We start from the raw sequence: 27,604 nt of genomic DNA on the forward strand, positions 1-27,604 counted from the left end.
CAGAAGACAGAGATGTGCAAGTGGCCACTATAGCCACCTGCTCTGTCCAAAACTGTAATTGCTTCTGTGACTCCCAGCTCTGTGGTCATATCTCTGCTTTGAACATCCTGCACTGCATTATCTACGCTGGTTGCCCCCCTAAACTGAGTAATAAATGCAATAAATCAGGAAATTGGCATTGAGATAAAAGAGTCATTTTATTTCCATCTCTCCTGCCCACCTCCAGTGCTTGATTTAGTACCTAATGAGAAATTAGAGCGGTTATCATTCTTTTTCTTAGTCTGCCTCTCCTTATCTAGGTATAAAGGCAACTTGCTTCTTAAAAGGACTTTCTATAACCCCTTTGTCCTATACAATGGTGTTGGAACCACAATCTCCTGTTTCTTCAGAAAAGTTTTAAAAATTTCATATAGATGATAATATAATTAAGAGATGAAACAAAGCTAACAAATAACTTTATCACTCAATAGAGAAATAGATGAATTTGGACTTTTTTTTTTCTTTTTTGGGTCACACCCGGCAATGGACAGGAGTTACTCCTGGTTCATGCAGTCAGGAAACACTCCTGGCGGTGCTTGGGGGACCATATGGGATGCTGGGAATCGAACTTGGGTTGGCCACATGCAAGGCAAGTGCCCTACCTGCTGTGCTATTGCTCCAGTCCCAGAATTTGGACTTTTTTATGAGAGAAATTTTCTAATCTGCATTCTTAGAAATACAGGTGATATATGAAAAAGTGTACTGTTTTGTGCAAAGAATACAAACAGAAAAATAACTCTGTAATTCATTGGTTATATAATTTACTTTCACATCCAGTATTTATTGTCCCAACCACAATGGAAGTTAAAGAAGACAAAATTAATTAGTACACCTGGAAAGCAGGTACAGACAAGGACTGTGGCAGGGAAGCCAAGAATATGTTATCATCTTGTATGCAGACAATATTAGATGGATATAGTAGTACTCTATCCTCAAAAAAGTATGAGGAAAGGAACACTCTTCCATAAAAACATTTGGGCAATTAGAAATCACAATTTTGGAATTTAAAATCTAATCAGCAAGATATTTCTTTTTGTTTATACTTATATTCCACATAAATTTTGCCAATATTTCTCCATTCTAAAAACATAAAGTGATGCAACTGGGAATTGAAAAGAAGCAAGTAATACAAACAAAGAAAAGCATTCCTATAGAGATATCACAAAGCACTCTTAACTGTTGGAAACTGATTAGGAATTGGTAACTTTTTGTAAAGGACTAGAGAGTATATATTTTTGGCTTTCTGAACCATATGTTTTTTTTTTGTTGTTGCATCTACTATGCCACTGTAGCCAGGAAACAGCTGTAGAGATTATATTAATGAATAGGCCTGGCTGTGTTCCAATAAATGTTTATTTACAGAATAAGCAGCAGTGGAGACACAGATTTTATACATTAGTTATCAAGCCCTCCCTTATTCTTTTTAGTACCTAAAAACTGTGCTTTGTTAGAAGAAAATTTATTTATATATGAATTCTGATTCACTTGTCCTTCCTGCTGGGGCTGAGCAAAAGGACCTAATGAAGAAGAATTGCAATGGGCCTTATTATTTAACGCCCATTTCAATTATGCATTTTTCAACCATTCAAGGCATATGAGGTGGTGGGTGGGAAGGAGAAACAGGGAACTGTGGACAGAAAATAACTACCACGTGGGTTTTACTAAGTATTTTAGAAGGAAGGTTGCAGAGATACATAAATAGGAACAGAGGCTATGATGGCTATGATGATTCACTTTTCGCCAATAAATGGCTAAAAAAAAGTCTCATATTAAATTCTACCTTGAAAGATCGAGAGCAAGAGTGCCAATACCTGAGGAAAATGAAGTCATGAGTCTGTGCCCAAAGGGAAAATGATTCCAAATTAAAGCAAATGATATAAAATGATATAAAAGCCACTTTAAACTACTTTTCTACATATCATATAAAGTTGAAGTCAGTTGGTAAAAATAAGAGTGTGAAGAATGTCCAAAAGTTCTTCTTAGGAGTTTATTTTTAAATATTTTAAAGATATTTAAATATTTCCCTTCGAGTAGAAAGCACATACAAATGACAAAAACAAATGATAAGCAGCAAAGATGTGAGTGAAATGAAGATAATTGATTAGACTGATTAGTAAAAGAAACTGCAGGTGATATGCTCCCATGACATCTGCTTTAGAGATGTGTTTGGAGACTGGAATCTAATGGCAAGGGACATGAAAGGAAGAATAAACAAATAGAAGTACGTCAAACACAAAAGCTTCTGTACAGCCAAATAAATGCCTCAAATGAAAAGAAGTTCTACAGAATGAGAGAAGGCATTTGCACATCACACATCTGAAAAGGAACTAATATAAAAGAAATACAGTGAACTCACAAAACTCAACATTAAAACTAACCAATTAAAAAATGGCAGAGAATAAAATTGGGCACATCTTACCGTGTAGCTAATGAATACATAAAAAGCTGCTTATAATCTCTTATTATAAGGGAAATACAAATGAGTGCAACTCTTAGATCCAGCCTCTGTGAAAATAGCTATCTTCCCCCCAAATAAGAAACTACATTTGATGAAGATGCTATGGAGAAAATGGACCTTAGATGATATGGACCCTAAAAAACGAGGCCATTATGGAAAGTAGTGCAGAGATTCCTCAAGACTTAAAAGTAGAAATTCCCTATGTTTCAATCATCCCACTTTTGATTTATAGAAATTATAAAATTAATAAGTTGAGAAGATATATGCAAACCATACTAATGGGACATTAGTTATAATAACTTGTAGCAGGAAATATCTTAAAGGCCTATCCATTGACAACTGGATGAAATGATGTGGTACACTAGTCCGGTAGAAAGAAAGAAAAAAAAATCTTTTCATGTACAATACTGTGGGTTGACTAGAAGGTACTATGCTAAGCGAAATGAACTGGAAAAAGTTATTGTTTGGAGTCCTCCACAATTAGTGGTCGTCAGAAGAAAATGGAGAATGTGTGTGTATGTATGGGGTGGATTGGGGAAGGAGGGGAAAAGGGACAAAGGGGACACACATTTATTTTCCTTCAGTCATGCACACCTTATACATAGTGTTATAATGCAATTTATTTCAGCAACAACCAATTTAAAACATACAGACATATATTTTATATTATGATGCGACTATTATATACAGGTGCTGCTACCTGCTTGGCAAGCTGCTTTAATTGCAGACCGAGTTGCCATGTAGTGCAGAGTGAGCACACTAATGTTGGTGGCTTAATTTTGAGCCACTGAAAAGGTATATGGAAATATGAGACAATAACAAGGATTGTTGTCTAGTAAACAAAGTTTTACAAAATCTCAGTATTAGCTGAATTGCTCAGGTAAAATTAGGGGATCATTTACATTTACAATAATTTAATACAATTGGTACGTAAACAATAATTACTGGGAGATAAATGGCTATAAAGAAACATTGTTTAGGACCTTTTAGTCTTTTTAGAGATGCATGTCACACACTTAAGAAAAAATTGAGACGATTTTATAAAACAAAAGACAATGAAGGAAAATTAGCATCCCTTGTATGTATTACCAAGAAAGAGAAACACATTAACGATAAATAGAGTAAAAAGCTAAACAGAAGAGAAAAGGAATTTTAAGATAGCTAGTCAATACCATAACCCAAACAGATCATAGATAATAGGCAGGATTAAATGAGATGGAGCGGCAGAGAACATCCCTATGTAGAAGAAGAAGCCTGGGGTTGAGGGTAGGCACAAGAAAGTTCCCAGAGGATCTAGAGCAGGGAGGTGACAAATGTTTATTATATAGTGAAATTGTAGCAGTGAAATATTAACTGTATTGACTTTGTGCTTAAAGTCTTACATATTTCTCTAGTTTTATTAGCTTCTTTAATAAAAGTAATACAGTCTACTTGCAAAGAAAATCCAAAGACTAAAAAAAATCCTATGATAGTAAAGGGTGTTAGGAGGATCCTCCCAGGATGGTAGATGCATGCTGAAAGTAGACATAGACTGAACATAATTGCCACTCAATTTCTCTCTTGCAAACCACAGCACCCAAAAGGAGAGAGAGAACAAAAGGGAATGCTTTGCCACAGAGGCAGGATGGGATGGGGGGTATTGGAGGGGTGGGAGGGTTACTGGTATCATTGGGGGTGGAGAATGGGCACTGGTGGAGGGATGGGTGCTCGATCATTGTATAATTGAAACCCAAGCACAAAAACTAGTAAGGTCAACAACTGTACCTCATGGTGTTTCACTAAAAAAAAAAAAGAAGAAGAAGCCTATGATATAGAGGTTGGGCTGGAGCGATAGCACAGCGGGTTGGGCATTTGCCTTGCATGCAGCCAACATGGCCAACCCAAGTTCGATTCCTCCGCCCCTCTTGGAGAGCCCGGCAAGCTACCAAGAGTATCTTGCCTGCACGGCAAAGCCTGGCAAGCTACCCGGCAAGCTACCTGTGATGTATTTGATAAGCCAAACACAGTAACAAGTTTCACAATGTTACTGGGCCCACTCGAGCAGATTGATGAACAACGGGAGAATAGTGATAGTGGTAGTGATGATAAAGGTAAAGGTAAAGGCCCTCCCGTTGATCGTCGATTTGCTCGAGCGGGTCCAGTAACGTCTCCATTGGAGACTTTGTTGTTACTGTGTTTGGCATATCGAATACTCTCGGTAGCTTGCCGGGCTCTCCGAGAGGGGCGGAGGAATCGAACTCGGGTTGGCCATGTTGGCCGCTTGTAAGGCGAATGCCCTACCACTGTGCTATCGCTTATAGAGGTTAAAATTTTATAATTTCACCCCAAAGATCATGACCATTTGTAACTGATGATGCTTATTAGTAGTGGAATATATTTATTATCTAGAAGCTTCCATTTTCCTCACTTGCATGGACAACTACATTAGAATCAATATTTATTAGAAACCATTATATTACATGTTGTATACTATTAAAAAGAGATATCTTGGTATCTAAGGGTGTTTTATATATATATGTGTATATATATATACATATATATATATTCTTACTCATCTCCACTCTCCTTTTTTTCCCCTTTATGTCTAGGAACTGGAAATCCATATAGTTATTAGAGGGGTGACTTCTAATGGAAGCTTTAATAGCCCACACAGGGTCATAGAGAATAGTTAGAGTTCCCCATAAACTATATCTGTTATTGCATGCTCCACTGACTCAATTCTCTCTTCTAAAATGTGTTTTTAGAAATCTGGGAGAGGAAGGTTTTCTCTAGCACAGAAAGAGTTATTCCAAGTTTCTGAGTCCCTGAAAGAGCTGAGAAAACAGATATTGCACATTGATATCGGAGGTTAACAAGCCAGGAGAAATACAAACATGTCCATCTCCTACTGGCCTTTTGAGGATCTCAGGATCAGAAATAGAAGGCTCTAATTTCTCCTAGTAATTTTCAGGGGTTGAGGTAAATTAAATTACCTCTTTAACTGAACTTGTTTATGCCAAAGGAAAGTAATACTCTGTGGGTGCAACTCAGCACTTTGAAATTTATAGATGGGGAGTGATATGTGAACCAAACACTGAAAACCTTGGAGCAAGTTGTGAAATCTATCCACTTTCTCCCCAGTCCCCCACAATCCAAAGTGAAGGATGATTTCGACAGTTTGAAGATAGAAAATCTGAAGTGTGACTGGTTACTGACTTGGGTTTCCAAAGGAATTTGAGATGAGGAGAAATTGGAGCTAGAGGTCGAGCAAAATTCTCCACGAGGAGTAGTGTATGAAGGGGCAGGGGCAAGGTAGCAGTATGTGAACTTTGGAGATGTTGTGATGGAGGAAGCAACAAAGGCAGGCTTAAAGGACTTGGCCATGATAGACTTTGACCAGGAATGTAAGAATGGGCCTTGGGATTTAGATTAGACAAGGAAAAGAGAATTAGATAATGGATCGGTTATTAAAAGCAGCTGCAGAATAGATTTCCTTGTGGGGTTTTTAAAAAGAAAAGAGAGTTCTTAAAAAGACAGTAAAATGTCATTTAGTCTAGCTCTGGCTAGATGTGGAAAGAATGTGTTGGACAATAAAAGGAAAACTTTGCATGGGCTTCATGATTTCGGTGCTTTACAATTTTCAAGCTGACATGATCTCATTTGACCCCCAGTGAAACTTTGAGCACAGGACAAGGCCAAGAATTACTTCAGTCATGAGGAAATGTAAAGACAAAGGGTTAAGGTCCAGTTGGGAGGGAAGAGATAGAGGAAGGAAGGCAGACCTCCAAAGGTTTTGAAGTTCAGTCTCCTCAGAGAATTTCTTTCTTTCTTTCTTTTTTTTTGAAGAAAATGTTTGTTCTTTTCAGGTACACTTGATTACTCACTGTTAAGAAGACGGAAGTCAATGAATGGGTAGGAACCACGGCGTTCAGCAGGAACCCCCGTCTGACCCCTTAGTCGTACATCTCCTAGAAAACAGAAAATACAAACAAATGTTTGAAAACATTGCCAAATGTATTCAGTTTTCCTCTGTAAATCTTCTGAACGACTTAACTCACTGGAACTAACACCAAATGTCAGTAGACAAAGGACTTCCCTTCATCTAACTCAAGAGAGTGCTACGTGGGAAAGGCTAATTAATGAATGAACTTGGCAATACGCTAACAAACGGAGAAACATTTTCTTCTGTATTTGCTTGGAAGGTAGGTCAGTAAAAATTCTAGTAATTCACAAAGCACACATAATTTTAAAAATATTTCTAGGGCTCGCTAAAGAGGAAGCAATTTAATCAGGATAAACGGGGTGCTGGGATTATTACAGCTTTTATTCACATTGATACTTTTCTTGATTTTAGCACAAATGATTCTTGCTGGGTGCACTGGCAGTGTGTCAATGGTCTTCGACTTAGTTAAGATGAAGACCAGTCTAGCTCCAATTAAGCCAGACAACTAGCTACCCTAACACAGCAAAGACTGTAGACACTCTATAAACCTTTCCCCATATTTCCTTGATTGTCTTAACTTATTTTCTTCCTTGGTATATGTCCTTATTCCTGAGAAAAGTATCAATTGAGACAATAAAGTTTAGAATAAGGTTGATCTGGCCCAGGACTTTGGTTTTCTTACTTCAAACATCATGGGGTAGAAAATCTGAAATAACACTGCCTGGAAATAAGTTACTTTTCTTTTACACTCCTCTAAAACAGAGATCATGCATATCATGTGTTTCACATTTCTCCATAGCGATTTGTGTGATGTCAGGTACTCACAGAAATCATGTTCTTTGTGGACAGGATATATATAAAGTCAAATTCACTGATCAACTCACACAGTATAGAACTAGAGGAAGATTAAAATTCATGAGACCAGAGCTGGAGATGTGGTCCAAGTGGCAGAGCACATTCCTTGCATGTGTGATGCCCTGGATTTAAGACTTAGCATCTCCTGGACATTGGGCACAGCAGGGTGAGATACTCTCCTCCTCCTCCTCCTACTGCTCACCGTCAACATCATCATCATCATCATCATCATCATCATCATCATCATCATCACCATCATTATCACCATCATCAACAATAACACCTAACTCATTAGACCTAATATAATTCTCAGGCCAGTATGATCATTCCCATAAACCATTCTTCCCTAGGCAGGTGAGATCTTAGCCTATAGTAATAAAGAAGAGTCCAGTATCTGGGTCCTGCATGTTGTTGAGTTTATAAACTGCAATCTGTGAGCTTTCAGGCTAGTTTATGCTCTGAATTTTATATTGGTGTGTTACTAAATGCTTTAAGTAACCTGATAAAATAGTGCCATGTACAATAAATCTGATATTAATGAATTTTTTTAATGAGCAGAATACAGCAAAGTGGAAAAAGGAGAAGGAGGGACATAATGTAACTTACAAATATACAAAAACAGCAAAGAAGGAAATACTGTTAGTACTGGTAAGCTCAAGAGAGCGGGTGGTCAACAAAAGAAAGCCATTGGGAAGAACTGCAGCATTACCTTCTCCGCAGCAGTTTTTTTTAAACATGCTTGTTGATAACTCTCCAAAGAGTTTGCATAAATGTGTTCAGGTATATCATTGTATATTTATTTTCTTGTTGATCTCATTAGATCTTTGCAAAAGCCTTATGATGAGAGATATTGTTATTCTTCCTACCTTCCAGGTGAGAAAATGGAGGCTCAGCAAAGGAAGTAGGGACTCTCGCTCACCCTCCCCACCCTTAACTGACTTTTCAGTTTGAAGTTTTCTGAGCATTTGCTAGGCTAAGTATCCATTTCCCCAGGAGAGCAGAATGAATGCAAAAGCTTGAATGAATGCAAAATTTTTCTAATAAATTTTGGGACATAGGCTTCTAACTTTCTTTCTTCCCCACACTTCACACATAACTAATTTTCATCTTTTCTTCTATTTTATTACCAAATAGAAAATTTAAGAAGACTGGAAATCAGTCACTAATTGATGCTTGAAGAGTGAGCAGGAACAGAAAGTAGTAGATTTTGATTATGGAGTTGCGTTTTCACTTTTAGGCCATATCGTGGTGCTCAGGGCCTTCTCCTGGCTTTTTTCCAAGGAGTCACTCCTAGCACAGTATGGGCGACCGACTGGAGTATCAAGAATAGAACTCAGTTAGCCATGTGCTAGGTAAGTGCCTTACCCACTGACTACACATACTGCTATGAAATTAAGTTTTTAAATCAAAATTAATAAAATTCTCACTATTCAGTAAAACATCTTCACATGTATGTGGGTCTTTCTTTTCTTTGGTTTTTCAAGGCTTATGCTATAGAAATAAAAATTTTAAGTTATGTAAATCCTAACAAACAAATGCACAAATAACCTGCTTCTTTGTCTATTTATTTTGATGGCTCCACAGTTAAAAGTGAATGAGATAATATAACAATTATAAACAAAGCTAGTCCTGAAATCTTCATTGCTAAACTTTGCATGCAGAGTTCTATTCTCAATATTATTGGTTTTCAGCCTTATGGAGTGTGTACCTCTGGTTTAAAATGAGTGGAAATATCTCAGACTCCACATAAAAAACATTGTGCTTCCAGCATCCATTGAGAAAATTCAGCATATTAAAATGATATCACAAATTCAACATTGACTTCAAATGAATTTTTATTTTATGGATGACTAGAAGATAAACATATACTTGAATTCTTACTACTTTCAATACAGGATTAGTAATAAAAACCCAAACAAACAAACAAAAAATAGTATATTTGAACAACTATGCAGAGCTGAAACCTTATTTCTTTGGTCTACAGATCCTGCTGGGCTTGTGGATTTGTTTTGCTGTGTCATTCTTCTGGATTTTTGGTAGGCATTTCTGGCTCAACAACTGGAAATCACTTCTCCACAAGTATTTGCTTCTCTGTATTAAAAGAGTTCCTCCTGATATTGTAGATCTGCATGTCCTCTGCATGCAAAGCATGGGCTCCACACCATTGAGCTATCTCTCTGTCTTAACCCCCGTGCTCTTAACCACTTTCCTACATTATCAGCATTTAAAAACTATGTTAACAGACACCAATATTTTATTACCAACATATACTTTGCTATTTGATAACAAACCAAATATGTATTTATCATGATACTCAAAAGTTGACTACCAGAGAATCTACCCCTTTGATGAATTTGATAGTCAACAGATTTTTCTTCCGAGAGCAATTCAATGGAATTGGGTTGTCCAAGTGAGACAACAAAATCCTGATCTAGCCAACAAGACATCTATTATTTTCAAGTTAGAAATGGAAAGCAATTATGAAAAATATTACATAGCAAGACTGAAATTACCTGGCAAATAATTCACTAAAGCTCCTAATTAAGATTTTTATGAAGGATGCCACCCACTTTTGGGAAAAAGCAACAACAATGAAACAAATTGATATCAAAACAACCTAAACAAACAAAATCCAACAAATCCATACCACTACCAACATACTTCAGAACCCAGACCTGCAAGTTTCCTTTTCGTGCTTCTTATTTTCACTACAGAAAAGTCTTGGAAGTGGATTACTCAGAAATCTAGTGGTGGCCTTTAGGAGTAATAAAGAATTGTTTTTATAAAAGACTCAATCAGGATAAAAATACCAGAAAGGCAGGAGGTAGGACAATTGTTAAGTAGGTGAACAATACAATTTAGAAATATTCTAACACAAAAAAGAAATACAAACTAACTTGACATTCTGTATCTTGACTATTCTATTTAAGTGAAACTTTCAGGTGGTTCAATTTAATGTCACAAGAATATATGTCTAATACAAGAAGTTCTCTCTCCCACACTCTACTTTCAAGAGCCCCTTTATGACACTTAATTGCTGTAATAAGCTTGTGGGAAGAGAGAACTAATTCAGTACCAACAGTCCCTGGAGAAGCAGAGAGTGCTGGGCTGATGTCCGCAGAACAGAATGAGTGGCGTCCTGCTGAACTGCTTTTACTGGCCCGTGGCCTTGGGCAATCATCTGTTTACCTAAGGCCTTATATCCAAGCTAAACAATTATTTTGACTATTCATAAGACCCTTGTTTAACTTTGGCAACTTTTTTTTCCCCTTTTCTGGCAAAGCAAAGGTGGCATGGAAGCAGGGTAGGAAGCGTTGACAGCTCTCAGTCGTGTCCTCAGTCTGCTCTTATTGTGTTCCAAAATGAAATAAACAGCAGGGGAATTCTTATTTTGAACGGCTTGTTTCTCTTTTGCCCCTTCCAGCTGAAAACATAACATATCGTCCTCGAGTATTTAAGGCTGCAAACATGGGGAGGGAGCTCAGCCGAGTGGCTCCGAGAGCCAAGCCCGGGAGACAGCCACTTACTCTCCCAGGGGACATGGTTCTGGAAGGGACCTCTCGCCCACTTGGCCTCTAGGGCTGCCTCTATTTAATCAAAGCTTGTGCGATGTGGCCTCTTATATAACTGGCAGGGAGGGTGGAGATGCTGACAGTGATGACAACTTACAGTGGCTGAAACACGGGCCACATGACAAGAGCCAGACTCTAGCCCCAGGCATGTGTCGGGGTCATTTCAGGGTGGGAACAAGGGGTAGGAAGGGACAGAAGCAGCTATTGTGTTCTTAGTGCATCTGCGATGAAAGAAGAAAAGAATGGGGCTCTCGTGGCTGCTGGGGACACTGACTAGAGACTTACAGCGAGGGCATCCCTGTGAACCAGGAAGAGGAGGTGGGGATTGGTGTCAAGAAGCTGTATGGAGTGGGAGAGAAAGACTCGGGTGGAAGATACTCCTCTGGGACACTTGGAGGAGACTACTTCACTCACTGATGCGACCTTTGCAAAACCGAGGCAGAGGGAAACCAGATTTTTTCCAAATTTTCAGGAGGCAGAAATTTTCACTGAGCTGCTCTGCCTCAGGTGGTGGCTTTGAATCTTTCAATGACTACTCCCAATTAGCAAAGTGAGTGACTTCTCCAAAGGTGTTTGTCTAGGAGGAAGGCTGTGCAATTTAAGCATGCCATAGATTTATGGGAAACGCTGACAGCTAGTTTACTGCTACTTGGGAAGAGGTATCTGAGAGTCATGAGCTTGCACGAGATCCAAGATGGCTGATGCAGACACATTCCTCTTATATATGTTCAGTATGGGCCTGTGGATTGACCAAACATTATGCGTACAGATTAGCTGAGGAGGATGCTTCCTACCCAGTGCTCTGTTGCACTAATTGCATAGTCCTGGGCTGTCGCTGAGAGACCTTTGTGTTCAATGAAGAGAGAATCCAGGACGAATTCAGAAACCACCCTTTTGGCAGAAGAAACAAAATAAAGCCTTTTCTTATGTTTAAGAAAAGTTTTCTTTCTTCTCTGTCTCCAAGCCTTGATCTTTATATCAAACTCAGAAAAGGGAAATTTCATGAAGTTAGAGTCCCCAAACAATAATGTACTACTTTGGAACTTTAGCTTAGAATTGTTAAATACTCTGTGACAAATGTGCATTTTGAAGCTTGAATGCTGCATAAGAGAATATAGACACAGCAGGGTCTTTATTTTCTAAAGCAGGTAACTCAAACTAGACAGTCTTTAACTTGATGACTTTATAGAAGAAAAATGAGAGAGAAAAGCTTCAATAACTAGGAACACTGGAGTTTAATAAAACAGATACTGAACAAGAAGCAGCAGGAATGCCTGAAGAGAATTCCAAGAAGCTGTAAAAGAACTTGAAAGTATACAAAGACCATGTCTTCTCACAATTTTAGAGAAGAAAGGGAATAATCGGAGGATATATTTTTTGGGAATATGTGAGCTTAGTCTGCCTTAAGTAATGAAAAAAGCAGCATGAACATGCACATTGTTTGGTTCTTTCTGGGACAATACTTTCAGTGTGCAGAATCTCATCAAGGCATAGTATGTTGGTTTTTAATAGAGGAGTCACACACATAATACCTGGCACATTATAGGCACTCAAGAAACAATGGCTATTGTTCTTGTTTTGTTGCTGTTCTGAGATTGCCGTGCCCCATCTTTGCTTCCTCCTCCATGATATTAAGGATTATTTAGGAGGATGTCAAGGTCAGCAATTGCAATAAGACTGTGAAAGTATAAGCTCTCATAACATCCAGCTTAATGTAGCTGTGCATATCACCACATTTTCCTGTGGAACACACAAAGCTTAGAAGTGACTCAGTGGGATCAGAAGCCAGGAGACCGTGGCAGTCCCGCTTTCCACCACAGCCATGCTGGGTCACAAACTTTATTCTCCACAGGAGTCCCCACCCACTCTCTTCCTATCCCTCTTTCTTTTATGTGTTTTGATTAATTTTTAAAATTAAAGTATTATGATTTACGAAATTAGTCAGAGTTGTGTTTTGGGCATATCATGTTCCAATACCAATCCCATCATCAGTGTCAACTTCCCTCTTCAGTGCCCCCAGTTTTCCTTCCACCCACCATCACCATTTTTTTTCCACAATTACCCAAGACATTCTTTTTGGTTTTCTTGATCTTCCCATGCAATTTATCATCTCTCTTTTGTGCAAGTCATGGTCATAAAAGTTTGTACTGAAGTTATGTCCTGATAAGAACTAAAATTTAGCCTCTTGATTTATCATGGTAACAATACAAACTTAGCAAAGTATAGGGGTGCTGTGGATCATGACGTGGGTACCCAGGAGTTCCTAAGGCTACAGGTGAGGTCAAAGGGAATTGAATCTTAACTAGATATCTTGGTACCTTGTGGGGTATCTTTGTGTAACTTAGGAATTTGCAGTAAGTGGGTCAGCAAAGGAGTTAATCCTAGGTGAGTCCAGAAGAAATTCTAGTCTAAGTTTATTTTAACAAATGCTCACCCCAAGCCTCATAGAAAGTGTTGAAAAGTAGGTGAAGAAAAAAGAAGTGCAAAAGTCTATTAGGATGTTGTCCTGGTTGGAGAGACACTACAGCGGGTAGAGCACTTGCCTTCATGCAGTCAACCTGGGTTTGATCTCCGGCAATCCATATAGTCCCCTGAAACCCCTGGAGTGACTTCTGAGTGCAGAGCCAGGGGTAAATCCTGAGCACTGCTTGATGTGACACAAAACAAAACAAAGCAAAAAAACCCCAAAACAAAACAAAACAAATCTTTTTCTGTACTCAGGCAACTGTTAATCAAGAAAAGAGTTAAAGAAATGAATAAATAAGGTATAAGGCCAGAAGTCGAACTTTTAATAGTATTGGATATGGGAATTTGGATCTATAAGTCTGAGGAATTTGGGGCTTTTTGATGTTATAACTTGGACCCCTTTGAGTCTTGTGCTGGTTGCTGGTTGGTGGTGAGATGGCTAATCACAGCAAGAGGTGGGAATTGTGGGTAAATATGGTACCCATTATGGTGCCTTTCTCCGGAAGATAGTGAAGAACATTGCAATTAGACAGCACGCCCAAGTACACGTGCTGTTTCTGCGGCAAGACCAAGATGAAGAGATGGGTGGGGGGCATCTGGCACTGTGGTTTCTGTATGAAAACCATCACGGGGGAGGGGAGGGATGAAACTAAAATACTTCTTCTGATGTCACAGTAAAATCTGCCATCAGAAGACTGAAGAAATTGAAAGGCCTGTCGATCTGCCATCTGAAAGATTGCTAACCAATACTAAATGGGTTAATTTACGTAAAACCAAATAACTTGGAGATTTCTGGATTTAAAATAGTTTTTCCACAATTTTCTAAAATGTTTTAGTTAGTGACTTGAGAGAGAATGATTTTATGTTCAAACATGTTAATATAATTTTCATGTTTAAAATGCCTTCGCATTGTAGAAGTATGATTGAAGATGTGGTTTATACTCTCACAAGGGTCTCCAGTGAACACATTTCTGTGAGTAGAGGCAAAAACTTTATAACAATTCTATTTCAGAGACTGTTGCTATCAGGATGAGGTATCCTTTGTAGCTGATCAGTATGTGAGATTTCTGAAAACAGTGCAGGAGAGGTGGGTAAGAGAGTGAAAAAGGAAAAAGGATGAGAGAAAGGTAAAAAGAGAATGGATAAAAGAGATTTTGAATATGGGGCTGAAGAAGAGTATGGTGTTAAGAAAAAGCCTAGATTTCTGTTATAAATAACTGGTTGTTAGGTTGTACTTATCGTAAGAAGAGGAAATTCTCAAAGAAGGGTTATTTTGTGTCTTTCATTTGATAAGTGATGTCTAATATAAAAGATATGAAAAATAAGACAGAGAGAGGGAGGGAGGGAGAGAGAGAAAAGAGAGAGTGAGAGTGCGCACAAGAGAAGAAAAGTATCTCACATAGGGGCAGGCTGTGAAGGGGAAAGGGGGTGCAGGAGGGAAACTGGGGACACTGGTAATGGAAAATTGTGCACTGGTAAAGGGATAGGTGTTGGAATTCAATCATAAACAACTTTGTAACTGTGTATATCACGCTTATTCAATAACAAATTTAAAAAGAAATGTTTGCAGTAATATAAAAGTGGGCTGGAGCTATAGCACAGTGGGTAAGGCGTTTTCATGCTGAGCTGGGTTCAATTCCTCTGGCCCTCTTGGAGAACTCGGCAAGCTACCAAGAGTATTGCGCCCGCACGGCAAAGCCTGGCAACCTACCCGTGACGTATTCAATATGCCAAACACACTAACAACAAGTCTCACAATGGAGACATTACTGGGCCTGCTGGAGCAAATCTATGAACAATGGGAAGACAGTGACAGTGACAATGTAAAAGTGAAATACATTAGGAGAATTTTGACTTTATAGTTTATAGTGTATAGGAAGGGACAGCACAGAACCTTTGCATGAATAAATACACGGTTGCAAGTGGGAAAATGAAATTATAGAGAAGTCACTTAATCACTTAACTTCCTGTTAGTCGTCGATTTGCTCGAGCAGGCACCAGTAACGTCTCCATTTGTCCCTGTCGCATGCTAGTGTAGCCCAATGGCATCTGTTCGCTCTGGGAACATGAAGAGCCTCAAACCGATCGTTCATGATCTTGAGGAAGAAGTCTGACCATCTGGTAGGTGGGCGGCCACGTGGTCTTTTGACATCCCGTGGAATCCAGTCCGTAACAGCTCTAGTCCAGCGGTTGTCTTTAAATCTCATTACATGACCAGCCCATCTGATTTTTGACACCTTGGCAAATGAGACAGTGTCCCTGATTCTTGATCGTCGACGGATGTCGGAACTCCGGATTTTTTCTCTCATTTGAGTGAAACGTGATATTCCAAGCATAGCTCTTTCTATTCTTCTTTGGGAGACCTGAATAGTGTTCTCATCCTGTTTGCATAGGGCCCAGGTCTCTGAGGCATATGTTAATGCAGGAAGAACAGTGGAATCAAAGAGATGTGCCCGGAGCCGGAGGTTCTTCGTCCTCTTAGCTATTTTTTCGATGTTCTTGAAGGCGTTCCAAGCCGCTCTCTTCCTCCTGCGCAGCTCGGGCGCCAGGTCATTTGTCATGTTGACTTCTCGACCTAGGTACACCTAGCTGTTGCATTCGGAGATGGTCGTTCCGTTGAGAGCGAATGGGGCATCAGGAACGAGGCTGTTTCTCATAAAAATTGTCTTATAGAGAAGTATATTGTGTTAATATGTAATAGTTGATTTTAACTTCTGAGAGGTTATTGTGTTCCTCTCTGACATAATAACATTTGATTTGAGTAACTGAATGAACGGGAGTTATTTTAAAATGGATGCATGTTTTCATTGCCTTGGAGAGTCTGGCTTTATGCTCGTTGTTTTCCCTGTTATAATTAGTACCTGTTATAATTATAATTAGTAACAGTGCCACCTTGAACCAAGCATTCTGATTGGATCTTAAGTTATGTGTTCACCACACCTGAGTGCAGCAATTCATGTGTCCAATGACCCTATGGTGGAAGAATAGAATATTAAAGTTGCCAGATGCCTTGCAGCAAAGGGAACAAAGTTGAATGGGTCAGGTGATTTTAGGATTGGCAGTGGAGTTTGATTTTATTTCAAGAGAATTAGGATGCCATGGAATTATATTGAATGGAAGATGATGTCATAAGACCTACATTTTGAAAAAAATCCTTGGATACAGCATGGACAAAGGATTGAAAGCAAGCAAGCATGACTAGTTATAGCATTATATAATAGTCCAGGTGAGATGTTAGTTTGCAATAAGGTGATGGTACTTGTAGAGGTAAATCAGTTTCTACAGATGTTTTGCAGATAGAATTGACATTTGATGAGGAATTAAATACAAGGGCCAACAGAGACAGAGCAGCAAGGGTATTTTGTATATTTCTAACATTAATAACTCTATAATTGATTGTGGCAATCAGAAAAAGTGTTTTGGGGAAATGTTTAGGTGCTCAACTTTGGCTACATTGCAGTTGTGTTCCTGAGATCTTTGTTTTTTTTAAAAAATGTCAAGTAGGCATTTGGGTATGTAAGTCTTAGATAAAGAGGAATGTCTGAGATGAAATAAATTTATAAATCAAATAAAGCTCTAAGAATACATGGAGTTGCCTATGAAATGGAATGGGAAGTAACAAGGGTCTCTAATGAAGCCTTTAGTAACCATAACATTCTCAATTTTTTAGGTTTTTAGACTACACTTGACTGTGTTCAGGAGTTATTCCTGCATCTTTTCTTAGAGGAGACCCACTATAGTGCTCTAGGGGTCATATAAATTGCCAGGATTTTGAACTGGGATTGACCCTATGCAAGGCAGATGCCTTAACCCCTGTATTGCCTCTCTGGTGCCTACTGTAACATTTAATATTATTTAAATAAGTACTTATAAACAAAAGATGCTGGCCGTGGAGTTAGAAGAAATCCAGATGCTCACTGTGTTATAGTAGAGATTAATTTCAGAAGGAAGTAATAGTTTTCATATAGATACTGCTAAAGGGTAAGTGAAATAGTCATTGAAAAACAACAGTTAATTGGATTTAGTTGGGTGACTGCAATGAGAAATAGAGTTTTGAATATCACATGAGGTCAGAATATTGGGAAGGGCATAATAAAGAGTCACTATTTAATAGATCTCATGCTAAACAAAAATTTAAAATGTAGCCCTTTATGGTGTTGCACTGCATTTCATATAACTATGTTCTCTGCAATAAAAGAAAGATATTTAAGAAAATAACACGCTGATCTTTAGAACTGTAGTAATTCCTAGGAATAATATTGCTAGCAAAATACAATTTGAAAATTGCTGAAATTAAAACTGTCCTGGTTATGAAAGTGTACATTTTTTTTCAAAATTTAGTGATACCCGGTCTAATCTAATTTCTATGCTTAAAGATTCTTAATAAAATGTCTAATGGAAATCACTACCAAGATAAATATTCACTGGATGGGCACATGAAGAAGAATAAATATAATTAATAAGATTAATACCAACTGAGTCCCAATATTGCTGAATAACTTCTTGTTTCTTTTTTTTTAAACTTTGAATAATTTGAGAGAAGGGTTTTAATGTATTGTTTGTTTTCTTGTGCTTTTGAACTTCCTGATTCTGGCCGGGAACAAGGACAAATCTGCCAAAATACTGCAAGAAAAGATGCTGCTGATCATGGTCAGGAAATACTCCTAGTCCCATGAGATAGCCTGTTCTTAGGAGACTTCCACACCAAGTCTGCTGACTTTAGAAGGATCATCAGCCACCACACTCAATGCTGCAGCCTGCTCAGGGCCAGAATGTATTAGGGAAATTATTTGGTCCAAGCATTTGTGCCAACATGGCACTTGGGATTCTTTTAAGCTCCAAGTGTTGTTCATTTTTGGTTTGTTTTTCAGAAGGGAAACAGATGGTAAAAACTTAACTCAGTAAGGAAATGATTGAGTTGGTTGTATTATATCCATGTTATGTTATTTTACTATTAAAACCAGTCATTCATTTTTCTACAGGAATAGTTAACATTTATTGAGCAGTTAGTGGAATTCAGGAAACACTTGAAAAACTTTTATGTGAATTAATTCATAGAATCCTCTCAATACTCTCTTAGACAAATTCTTGTCACTATCACACATGAAAGACAGAGATATTCATTTTTCTAGAAGACATGACTAGAAAATTAAGGTAGATTTGAAATGAATATGAATTATCCTAGAGACTGTGCTCTCAATGAGTAGTACAATCTCTCAATCTCTGTTCAAATAACTCTTAGTCCAAAGAAAAAGTCACTGTGTATTTGAAAAAGGAGAGATGGTATTATATATTTAAAAACTATATCACAAAGTAAAAATAATAGCATGAAAAGTTACTTATTACCTCTATGATTTTGCTAAGTCTTAAATGTCCTCAAATGCAAAGTTCTGTGTTGTTAAATAACTCTCTTAGACAAATCTTTGTCAATTGTTCTTCAAAAAGACATGACTCAAAAATTAAGGCAGATTTGAAACGAGCTATTATCATAATACCTGCCCTCTATGCCTAATTGAAAGCAGAGCCAAATGAAATGGCATGAGTAAGAGTGTCTTGTGAATAGCTTTCAAATGAACTTTATTATTATGAACATTCTTGTTGGACCAGAGATGTTCAATAAGCTAGAGAGCTTGTATTGCATGCAGGAGACCTAGGTTCAATCCCTGGCACTGCCTGCTTCCAAGTACCACCAGGAACAATTTTGAGCTCCAATGATTGTGACCCACCTCCCCCAAACAAGACCAAAAACAAAAGAACATTCTTATTGTATGTTAGTTATAGCTAATAAACAATATTTTATATATTCTGTATTATACATTATATATTACTTTATATATATTACATAAGTAGCACTGTAGCACTGTCCTCCCGTTGTTCATCGATTTGCTTGAACGGAAACCAGTAACATCTCACAACAAATTGTGAGACATGTTTTTACTGTTTTTGGTATATTGAATATGTCACAGGTAGCTTGCCAGGCTTTGCCATGCAGGTGAGATACTCTCGGTAGCTTGCCAGGCTCTCTGAGAGGGGCGGAGGAATCGAACCCGGGTTTATGGCATGCAAGGCAAATGCCCTACCCGCTGTCTTATGGTAAGCAAATCTAGGTCTTTAAAAATATGAAACACTGGTGTTCTTTGATATATAATTAAACATGTGAATTACATTTAATTAATGCATAATTAAATGGTAGACCAAGTGTATTAAAGAAACAGAGATTTAAACAAATTAAATTTAAAAAGAGTGTCATGGGATAAATTATGTGCCCCTAAAATTCAAATGTGGAAGACAGGCCTTCTGTATCTCAGAACAAATTATATTTGGAGATGAGGCTCTCAAAAAGGTGGTTTAACTAAATATGAGGTCAGTAGGGTGGGGTCTAGTTGAATCTGATTGGTGTTCATAAGAAGCTGAATTTTGGAAAAATCTGGGGAGGACCTAGTGAGGTGGCCACATGCAAGCCAAAGTGAGAGACCTCAGTAGAAACTGAGCATCCTGGTATACTCATACCTTGATTTGAGACTTCCAATGTTCAGAACTTCCAACTTTCAGAGATGAGAAAACATATCACTGATATTTAAAATGCTGGTCTGCAAAACCCAAGGACAGTAGAAACAGGGGCCAGGAGGATTGGTTCATGGTTGGAAGCCTGTCTCAAGTGTTGGGGAGAGGGCAGTAGAAATACAGAGGGGACCACCATGACATAGTTGGAAATGATCACTCCAGAGGAGAACTGCGTGCTGAATACTGGTAAAGGAATAGACATGATGACCTTTCAGTACCTGTATTGCAAACCACTATGCCCTGAAGAGGTGGGAGAGAGAAGAAGAGAAGAGGAGAGGGGAGAGAGAGAGAGACAAACAGAGAGACAGAGAGAGAGAGAGGAAAGAAGAGAAGGGTAGTCAAAGGAAAACTGGGGACACTGGTTGGTGGTGGGAAATGTACACTGGTGGGCGTTGAAACACAGTATGATAGAAACCTGACCACGATCAGCTTTGTAACTCTGTATCTCATGAAAAACATAAAACAAAATACTGATCTGTGGTATTTTCTAGAACAATTGGAGAGGCTGCTTTTACTGACCAAGAAGACAGAATTTAGCAGTCACGTGACTCCCAGCTTCACCAGAGGTTTCCATATGTTCCTTTTCAATGATCAGTATCCTGTCTCTTTCCTATCAATGCCCATTCTTTAATAGTAGATGCATTGCAGTATTGGCAATTCAATTTGTGTTGTATTCAGTCACTACCAGGATGAGATTCTAGACTTGATTTTCAGGAATCTCAGCTCTGTAGTCACAGGAAATACGAGTCTCTTACAGGGCAGACATGGAAACTTTCAGGTCACTTAGGCAGTGCTTGACCTGGAAATTCAAATTGTTTAGCTCATCATTTCCTTTTCCCTCTTGTCAAACAACATTAGGAGTAGTTAATCTCATTACAACTTTTAGTCTGTCAAAAATGTTCAAAGGAATTATATACATGGCTACCCAGAAACTTGATGATAAGCTTTTCTTTTTCTTTTTTCTTTTTGGTTTTGGGGCCACACATGGCAATGCTCAGGGCTTACTTCTGGCTCTGTGCTCAGGAATTACTCCTGGTGAAGCATAGGGGACCATCTAGGATTCCAGGGATCAAATTTGGTTCGGATGCATGCAAGGAAAGCACCCTCTCTCCTGCTGTTATTGTTTTAAAAATATTTAAATTCTTAGAATTTTCTGCTTACTTTCATATATGTTTTTAAGCAACCATATTTTGGTTATTTGAGCTATTTTGTTATTTGAGACTGAATATTTGTTGAGCATTACAATCTATTTCTATGTTTTTTTCTACAAATCGGAAAATTTTGCCTGTAATTAACATAATTAACTGAATAAATGTTTTCAAAAATGTGCCTTTAAGTATTTTCTTTTTTTTTTTATAATTTATTTATTTATTGAATCACTGTGGGAAAAGTTACAGAGCTTTCGGGTTTAGGTCTCAGTCATGTAGATACCAAACACATTTCCCTTTACCAATACTCATTTTTAACCCCAAACCCCAATAGACCCCCACCTCCCACCCCTCCCAATTCTTGTGAGGCAGATGAGTTCTAGTTAATACTCTATCTACTTTGACTAGATAGATTATTTCGATAGAAGATGCACAATTATTGTTTAGAGTTTACGACCCACCCCCCACAATCAGACATGCTGAAACAGCGTTGTGAAATGATTTGCTTTCTACAACTTGGTTTAAGAATAAAATGATGTCGCGGCCGCGCGGTTTTGAATTTCTGCTATTTTACTTATTGACCCTGGAAGAATTTCTATGAAAAGTTAGCTAGTTAAGAGATTGGTTTCTGTGCCCTGGAGTCGTGGCCGTGCCGGAGAGCCGCTCGTTGGGGGCAGCTGGCGACCTCGGTGGGGCATGGGGGACGGCCCATGAAGCCCCCCTTCCCATGAGGTCCCTGCCGCTCCCGCCAGCCCCAGCTCAAACCTGCTTTCCACAAGGCTCCCGTGCGGCCGCCATCTTTCTTTCCAGAGAGGAGCGGGCGGGCCGGTCAACGCCCTTTCCCCTCCGGGCAGGCTTGGTGGCGCGGTTCAACACAAGTCCATTTGCTTTTCTGCTCCAAGTGGCTGGTTCTCTGTGCTAAGTCCTTGTGCCTCCGGGGCCGTGGCCGTGCCGGAGAGCCGCTCGTGGGGGGCAGCTGGCGACCTCGGTGGGGCGTGGGGGACGGCCCACAAAGCCCCCCTTCCCATGAGGTCCCTGCCGCTCCCGCCAGCCCTGGCTCAAACCTGCTTTCCACAAGGCTCCCGTGCAGCCGCCATCTTTCTTTACAGAGACCCTTTAAGTATTTTCTGTCCTTATCAGTTCTTATAACTGTTTAGAGTTGATTTTGATGGCAGTACATGCATCACTATTTGAAGCTGAAGTCTAATAATGCCCAGAATATTCTTTCCTGCATCTTGTTGTACTACATCTTCTCTTTTGATAATTAAATTCACAAAAATAGCTCCTCATGCCCAAACATGATTTTAATCTGTATGAATTTTATAAATGGAACTAAAAATATTTGAATAATTCTTTTGGATTTGACAAACAATAATATTAATTTTCAGTTAGTGTCCTAGAGTACCTACAGTAAGTCTACTGGAAGTTGTGTTATATTAGGAATCATGATGACTGTGAGAAATATAATATAATGACAATGGCTTTTATGTTACCAATCGATATCTGAGGAACAATATCTTTTCATACTAATTGATTAGTTTTTTATATCTGATATGTTGTCACTTTTAGTTTTAATCCTAGAAGTATAATGGTCACTAAAAGATAGTTGTACAGGTGGTATAAAATTTCTTCTATAATGAGTGAAAATTTGGTGCCTTTATGGCTTATTCCTTTAGAAAATCATCATGATTCTACTAGCTGAATTTCTCTAGGATAACTTTGCTTTTTGATGCCATAATATATTTTGAAGAGAATATTTGATTCCCATTGGGTTACAAGTACCTAGTTGTTCAAATTCAGAGTCCTTAGGACTGGGACCCTGACTGTTCCTGGCTTGCTTGGCCAGCCCAGTTGGTGAAAACTTTTAATATTTTAGCATGCTGGAAACCCATTCATAGCACAGTGGCTGAGACACACTGTAACCTACACAATAAAGAACACACTATCTGTATATAATCCTCAAACATAGCTTGTTGTAGACCTGACTTATTATAGAATATATGTTTTTTTGAATTTGGCATACTCAACAAGAATCACAGTCACTGAATTAACCTTTAAAGAATGCTACAATTTATCAGTAGGATTTGGGTTGTGTGGACTCTGAGTCATATAAATTTGAAATAGAAAAAGACCCTTATTTAAAGCCAATATTTTAAATTTTAATTCTGTGGACTGACATAAAGGTAAATATACAAATATGAGATCGTGTTGCCCTTAGCTTTTTACTTATATGACTCAGGAGGTTTTCTTTTATTTCATGACAGGTTCAAACTGGTCCACATTTTCCTTCTTTGGGACAGAAAGATAATAGAACAGATAGGGTGATTATCTTGCATGAGCTGGCCTGGATTCGATCCTCAGAGTCCCATATGGCCCTTTGAGCACTGCAAGGAATGATCCCCAAGTGCAGAGCCAAAAGTAAGCCCTTAGTACCACAGGGTATGGCCAAAAAAACTCCCCTCCCCCTACTTTTTCCTAGGGTGAGAGGGAAAATAAAATTAAACTAAAGTTAATATTTTTCAATTTTACAACTTTGTTTTTAAGCATATTCTAATTTAATTGGTCTGGAACAAATGTGGGCATAGATATTTTTACAAAGTTTCTCCAGTGATTTTAATGGGGGGACATCATTGAGGAGGATAGTTCATTGAACAGACATATAAAAGGCCCTAACCCAAAACACAAGCATTTAGCAAGAGTGATGAGACTTAAGGAAAAAGCAAATGTTTGATTTTGTGTATATGGGGGAGCAGGCTGGGGGCACACCTGACTGTACTCAGGACTTACTCCTATCTCTGCACTCGGAGATAGCTCTTGGTGAGGCCTGGGAGATCATATGTGTTTGAGATGGTACCTGGTCAGTTGTGTGCAAGGCAAGTGCTTGACCCATGGTACTATCTTTCCAGCCTGAATGTTTTATATATTTAACAGGACTGCTTGTTAGAGTCATCAGCTTACGATTTTGTAAAATTGTGTGTTATTTAGATGCAAGGGCTTCAGTTGGGGAATTATCATAGCTATGGTGATCTAGGAGAAGTTTTGTAGACCAATTTGAAAATAAAAATGAAAACCAGAAAATAAGAAAAATGAAAATAAAAATTAGGTAATAAATTCAGATATGATCAAAAAGAAGGGGCAAAAAATGAATAGAAATCAGTGGACTGGTTTGTTTGAGGGGATATGTGCAGAAATATGGGATAGAAGGAGTCTTGACCTTGCAGTGAAAATATTAGTTGATGAGCAAAAATTAGGGCATTATGTATATGACTGGTTCAGACTTTGAAGGACAACTAGCACATATTTACTAAGGCTGGGAAAATTAGAGCTCAAGAAGACAGAGATTTTCGACAACAATCATTTTTCATATTCAAAAAGTATGAAAAGAATAATACAATGTACAGTTATTGTAATGTAACATTAAGAGCATAATACAACACCTAAATTACATATTATTTATTAGATGAAAATCACAACTCAAGTGCTTAAAAAATACAAGTAATGTTACAGAGTTCAAGTTTACTGCATAGCATTCGTGGACTCTTTCTAGAATTTTCAGTATAGTTGACACCTCGGAACTCTGAGTCATATTTTGTGGACATTCAACCTTTCTCACAGTTATGTGAAGGGACACATGCTACCCTAACAAGGGAAGGATTATCCCTGATTGTGTGCAAAATGAAGTCATTTCTAGGTCATTCAAGGTTAATGTGAATATTGGACTCTTTGAGTAGTTTAAAAATTGCACTTGGTGTCTTGCAGTGTCTCCAAGGGCATACAAAATCACAAGTAATCACTGACTATATCACTAAGACAGACAGTTTGGAAAAATGGATGATTCCAGTGGGGATTATATGGCCATCGCTGGGCAGAATATTTTGTACCTCCTACCAAATAGTTAAAAGTACCTTCTGAGTATTAGAGATAGAAAACAAGGAAAATAGAAAAAGACACAGAGAAGTAAATTTTTATAATAAAAGTCTTTGAGAATAAGAGTTCAAATATGACAAATATGTCATAAACTAAAAATACCCAATAAATATTTTGTTATTTTGTTTTTATCCCCACTTGGGAATATGCCCTATATAAAGATGCATAAAATGTTCACTTTGGCAAATTCATTGCCATTCATTTCTTGTTTTTCGGCATTCGGAAAATCTACAACAGTGTCAATATAATATTTTGATTATGTTTTTCAACTTTCCCATTCATTGACTTGGCTTTATACAGAAATAATATTCAAAATATGGCCCCAAAGAAAATATGCTGAGTACCAGGGTCATCAAGTGAACAATTGCATCTTTCTCTGAGAAAGTAGCTGGTGAAATGGACCGAGTTGCAGGAGGTAGAAGCACATGTTTGTAGTCTTCTCTTTTCTCCATTTTTAATAGCATGGAACCATTTATTTATTGACTGCTTGAAATAAATTCAAATAGAAGAACTTTGGAAATGCTGTAGTCTCTGGTATGACCTACCTGGTGCCAATCTTTTTTGTAATTTATGAGAGGGACTTAGACAGCTTGAATGTCTACTCTTTTTTGTCCAAGATTTGTGTTGTTGTAAGCTAAAGCCTTTTTGTATGGAAAAAAATTGGACAATAATTCACAAGTTCACAATTCTCTTAGATGAATTGGGATCTTATCAAGGCTCACACCTAAGTAGGCTTCATATGTATAAGGAAACTTGGCACCTGTGTTCTACAAAGTATTTTGATGGTGTTTTACTATTTCTGGGTGAGCAAAAATATTTCAAAACTCTCTATTTTGTTCCCCAGGGATTGATGGGAACAAGAGGAGGTGAAAGGCTGGAGAAGACTAGAGCATTTATTGTTACTTGCATTTACCAATTGATTTTTCTCAATTCTTGTTAAAATCAAACGTTAAAAAATAATGACTTTATTGGGCTATTACATACCTCCCAATTCACTCATTTAATTTACACAAGTAAATAGCCTTTAGGATATTTTATGTATGTGGAAAACATCCCATAGTCAACTTTAGAAAATTTTAAAATTTTAGAGGAACTCTGAAATCCTAGACTTCCATCATTGTTCTCCTTGGCCCTAAGCAGCCATTGATCTACTGTATGGCTCTATCTATAGAGTTCCCTATTCTAAACATTTTATATAAACATACACTTAAAACATGTGGTCTTTTACTCAATGAACTTTTAATGACATTTGGCCTTATGACATTTGTATAATGTTGCCTTGAAGTGTGCTTCTCCGTACCAAATTCATGCTCTAGAGTTAGAGACACCCAGCAGAGCACAACATATACAGTAGACTTTCTATTCAGGTTTGTGACCTATTGAGCCAATTTCTGTCTTCTCTCAAAGTACTAAGATAAATTTTTTGCAATTTCTCAATAAGAAATAATACTATTTCGCTTCCACATTATGGAGTAACTACTTTTTTCTTTCTTGCCTCTAGGCTATTAATATGCTCTAACATGTATAGTATAGAAAAAACACCTGGTGTGTTATGCCACAAATGCAGATCTTCATTTTCTGCCCTGAACATTCCCCATACCTATCTCCGTCTGCTTCTATCTTTATTCTGTCCAATTTCCAGGACTGCTCTGTGGCAGACTACTTCCTTGGTTTGACACAGTGCTAGTAGAAAAATTCGAATGATGTTGCATTTTAGGTCTGACATGCTCTGGTGTGTTAATAAAGGAAGCATTACCCAATAGGACTGCCACTGACCACTCACTTTTCCTTATGTGGTTTAGAGAAATATTTTTCTCCCATTGTGATTGACTTCTGACTTAAAATCATTTTTCTTTCACTGCATTAACTTTTCATTGCATTTTTATTAGCTTTTCAACTAGGTATATGTTTATATATCTATTTCTCAGAGTAATAGTATGTATACCTAAGAGAAGAATTCTCTTTTCCTTCCCTTTTACAAAAGATCGTGCAGTCAATTAGGAAATTTTTATTTACTTTTTAAATTAAAGTTAATTAAAGCTAATATCTATGAAATTGGTCTACATTAAAAATCATAAATTTGAGGGAAAGTGTTTCTTATTCTTCCTATTCTATCACATTTAAGGGTAAATATTTTTCTTTTTTGGGATAAAAAAATCCTTAGGAGGGGCCAAAGCGATAGTACAGCTGGAAGGCCATTTGCATTGTATGTGGCTGACCCGGGTTTGATCCCTGGTATCCCATATGGTTCCCCAAGAACAGCCAAGAGTAAGTAATTTCTGAGTGCAGAGCCATGATTAACCCATGAGCATTCAAAAAACCAAAAGAAAAGAAAAAACAACTCAAAAAATTCTTGGGGAAAAATTAAAGTATTCTTTTCCCCCATTAGTTAAAATCTCTGAATCTCAGATACAGAATTTGGGAAAAGGGAATGGTCCATTTAATGTGATGAATTAGTCACTCTGAAATTTACTTATATTTGTTTGTTTCCATCATTAAACAACACAAGAGTTCCAACCATGCTATCATCAACATTTAAAGCATAAAATTATTTGTAATAGCAGATATTTCCCTTCTCAATAGCCTTTCTTTCTCCCCTCAACCTGTGATGAGAGAATAGATGGTTAAAGTGAGAAAAGCCCTAAGTAACTAC

At 37.9% G+C, this 27,604-nt stretch overlaps 1 protein-coding gene across 2 annotated transcripts in view; it reads right to left on the minus strand.

Annotated features, from left to right (window-relative positions):
* The window catches only part of PDE7B (phosphodiesterase 7B), a 355,250-nt gene that overhangs the window by 81,971 nt on the left and 245,675 nt on the right, over nt 1-27,604 (minus strand). For both annotated transcript variants that reach the window (XM_056126213.1, XM_056126214.1), the window contains one exon: nt 6,361-6,444. In XM_056126213.1, the coding sequence (XP_055982188.1) occupies nt 6,361-6,444 (84 nt within the window). The remainder of the gene's footprint in view (nt 1-6,360; nt 6,445-27,604) is intronic.

The sequence above is a fragment of the Sorex fumeus genome, unplaced genomic scaffold, assembly GCF_029834395.1.
Source record: "Sorex fumeus unplaced genomic scaffold, SorFum_2.1 ptg000061l, whole genome shotgun sequence".
NCBI lineage: Eukaryota > Metazoa > Chordata > Mammalia > Eulipotyphla > Soricidae > Sorex > Sorex fumeus.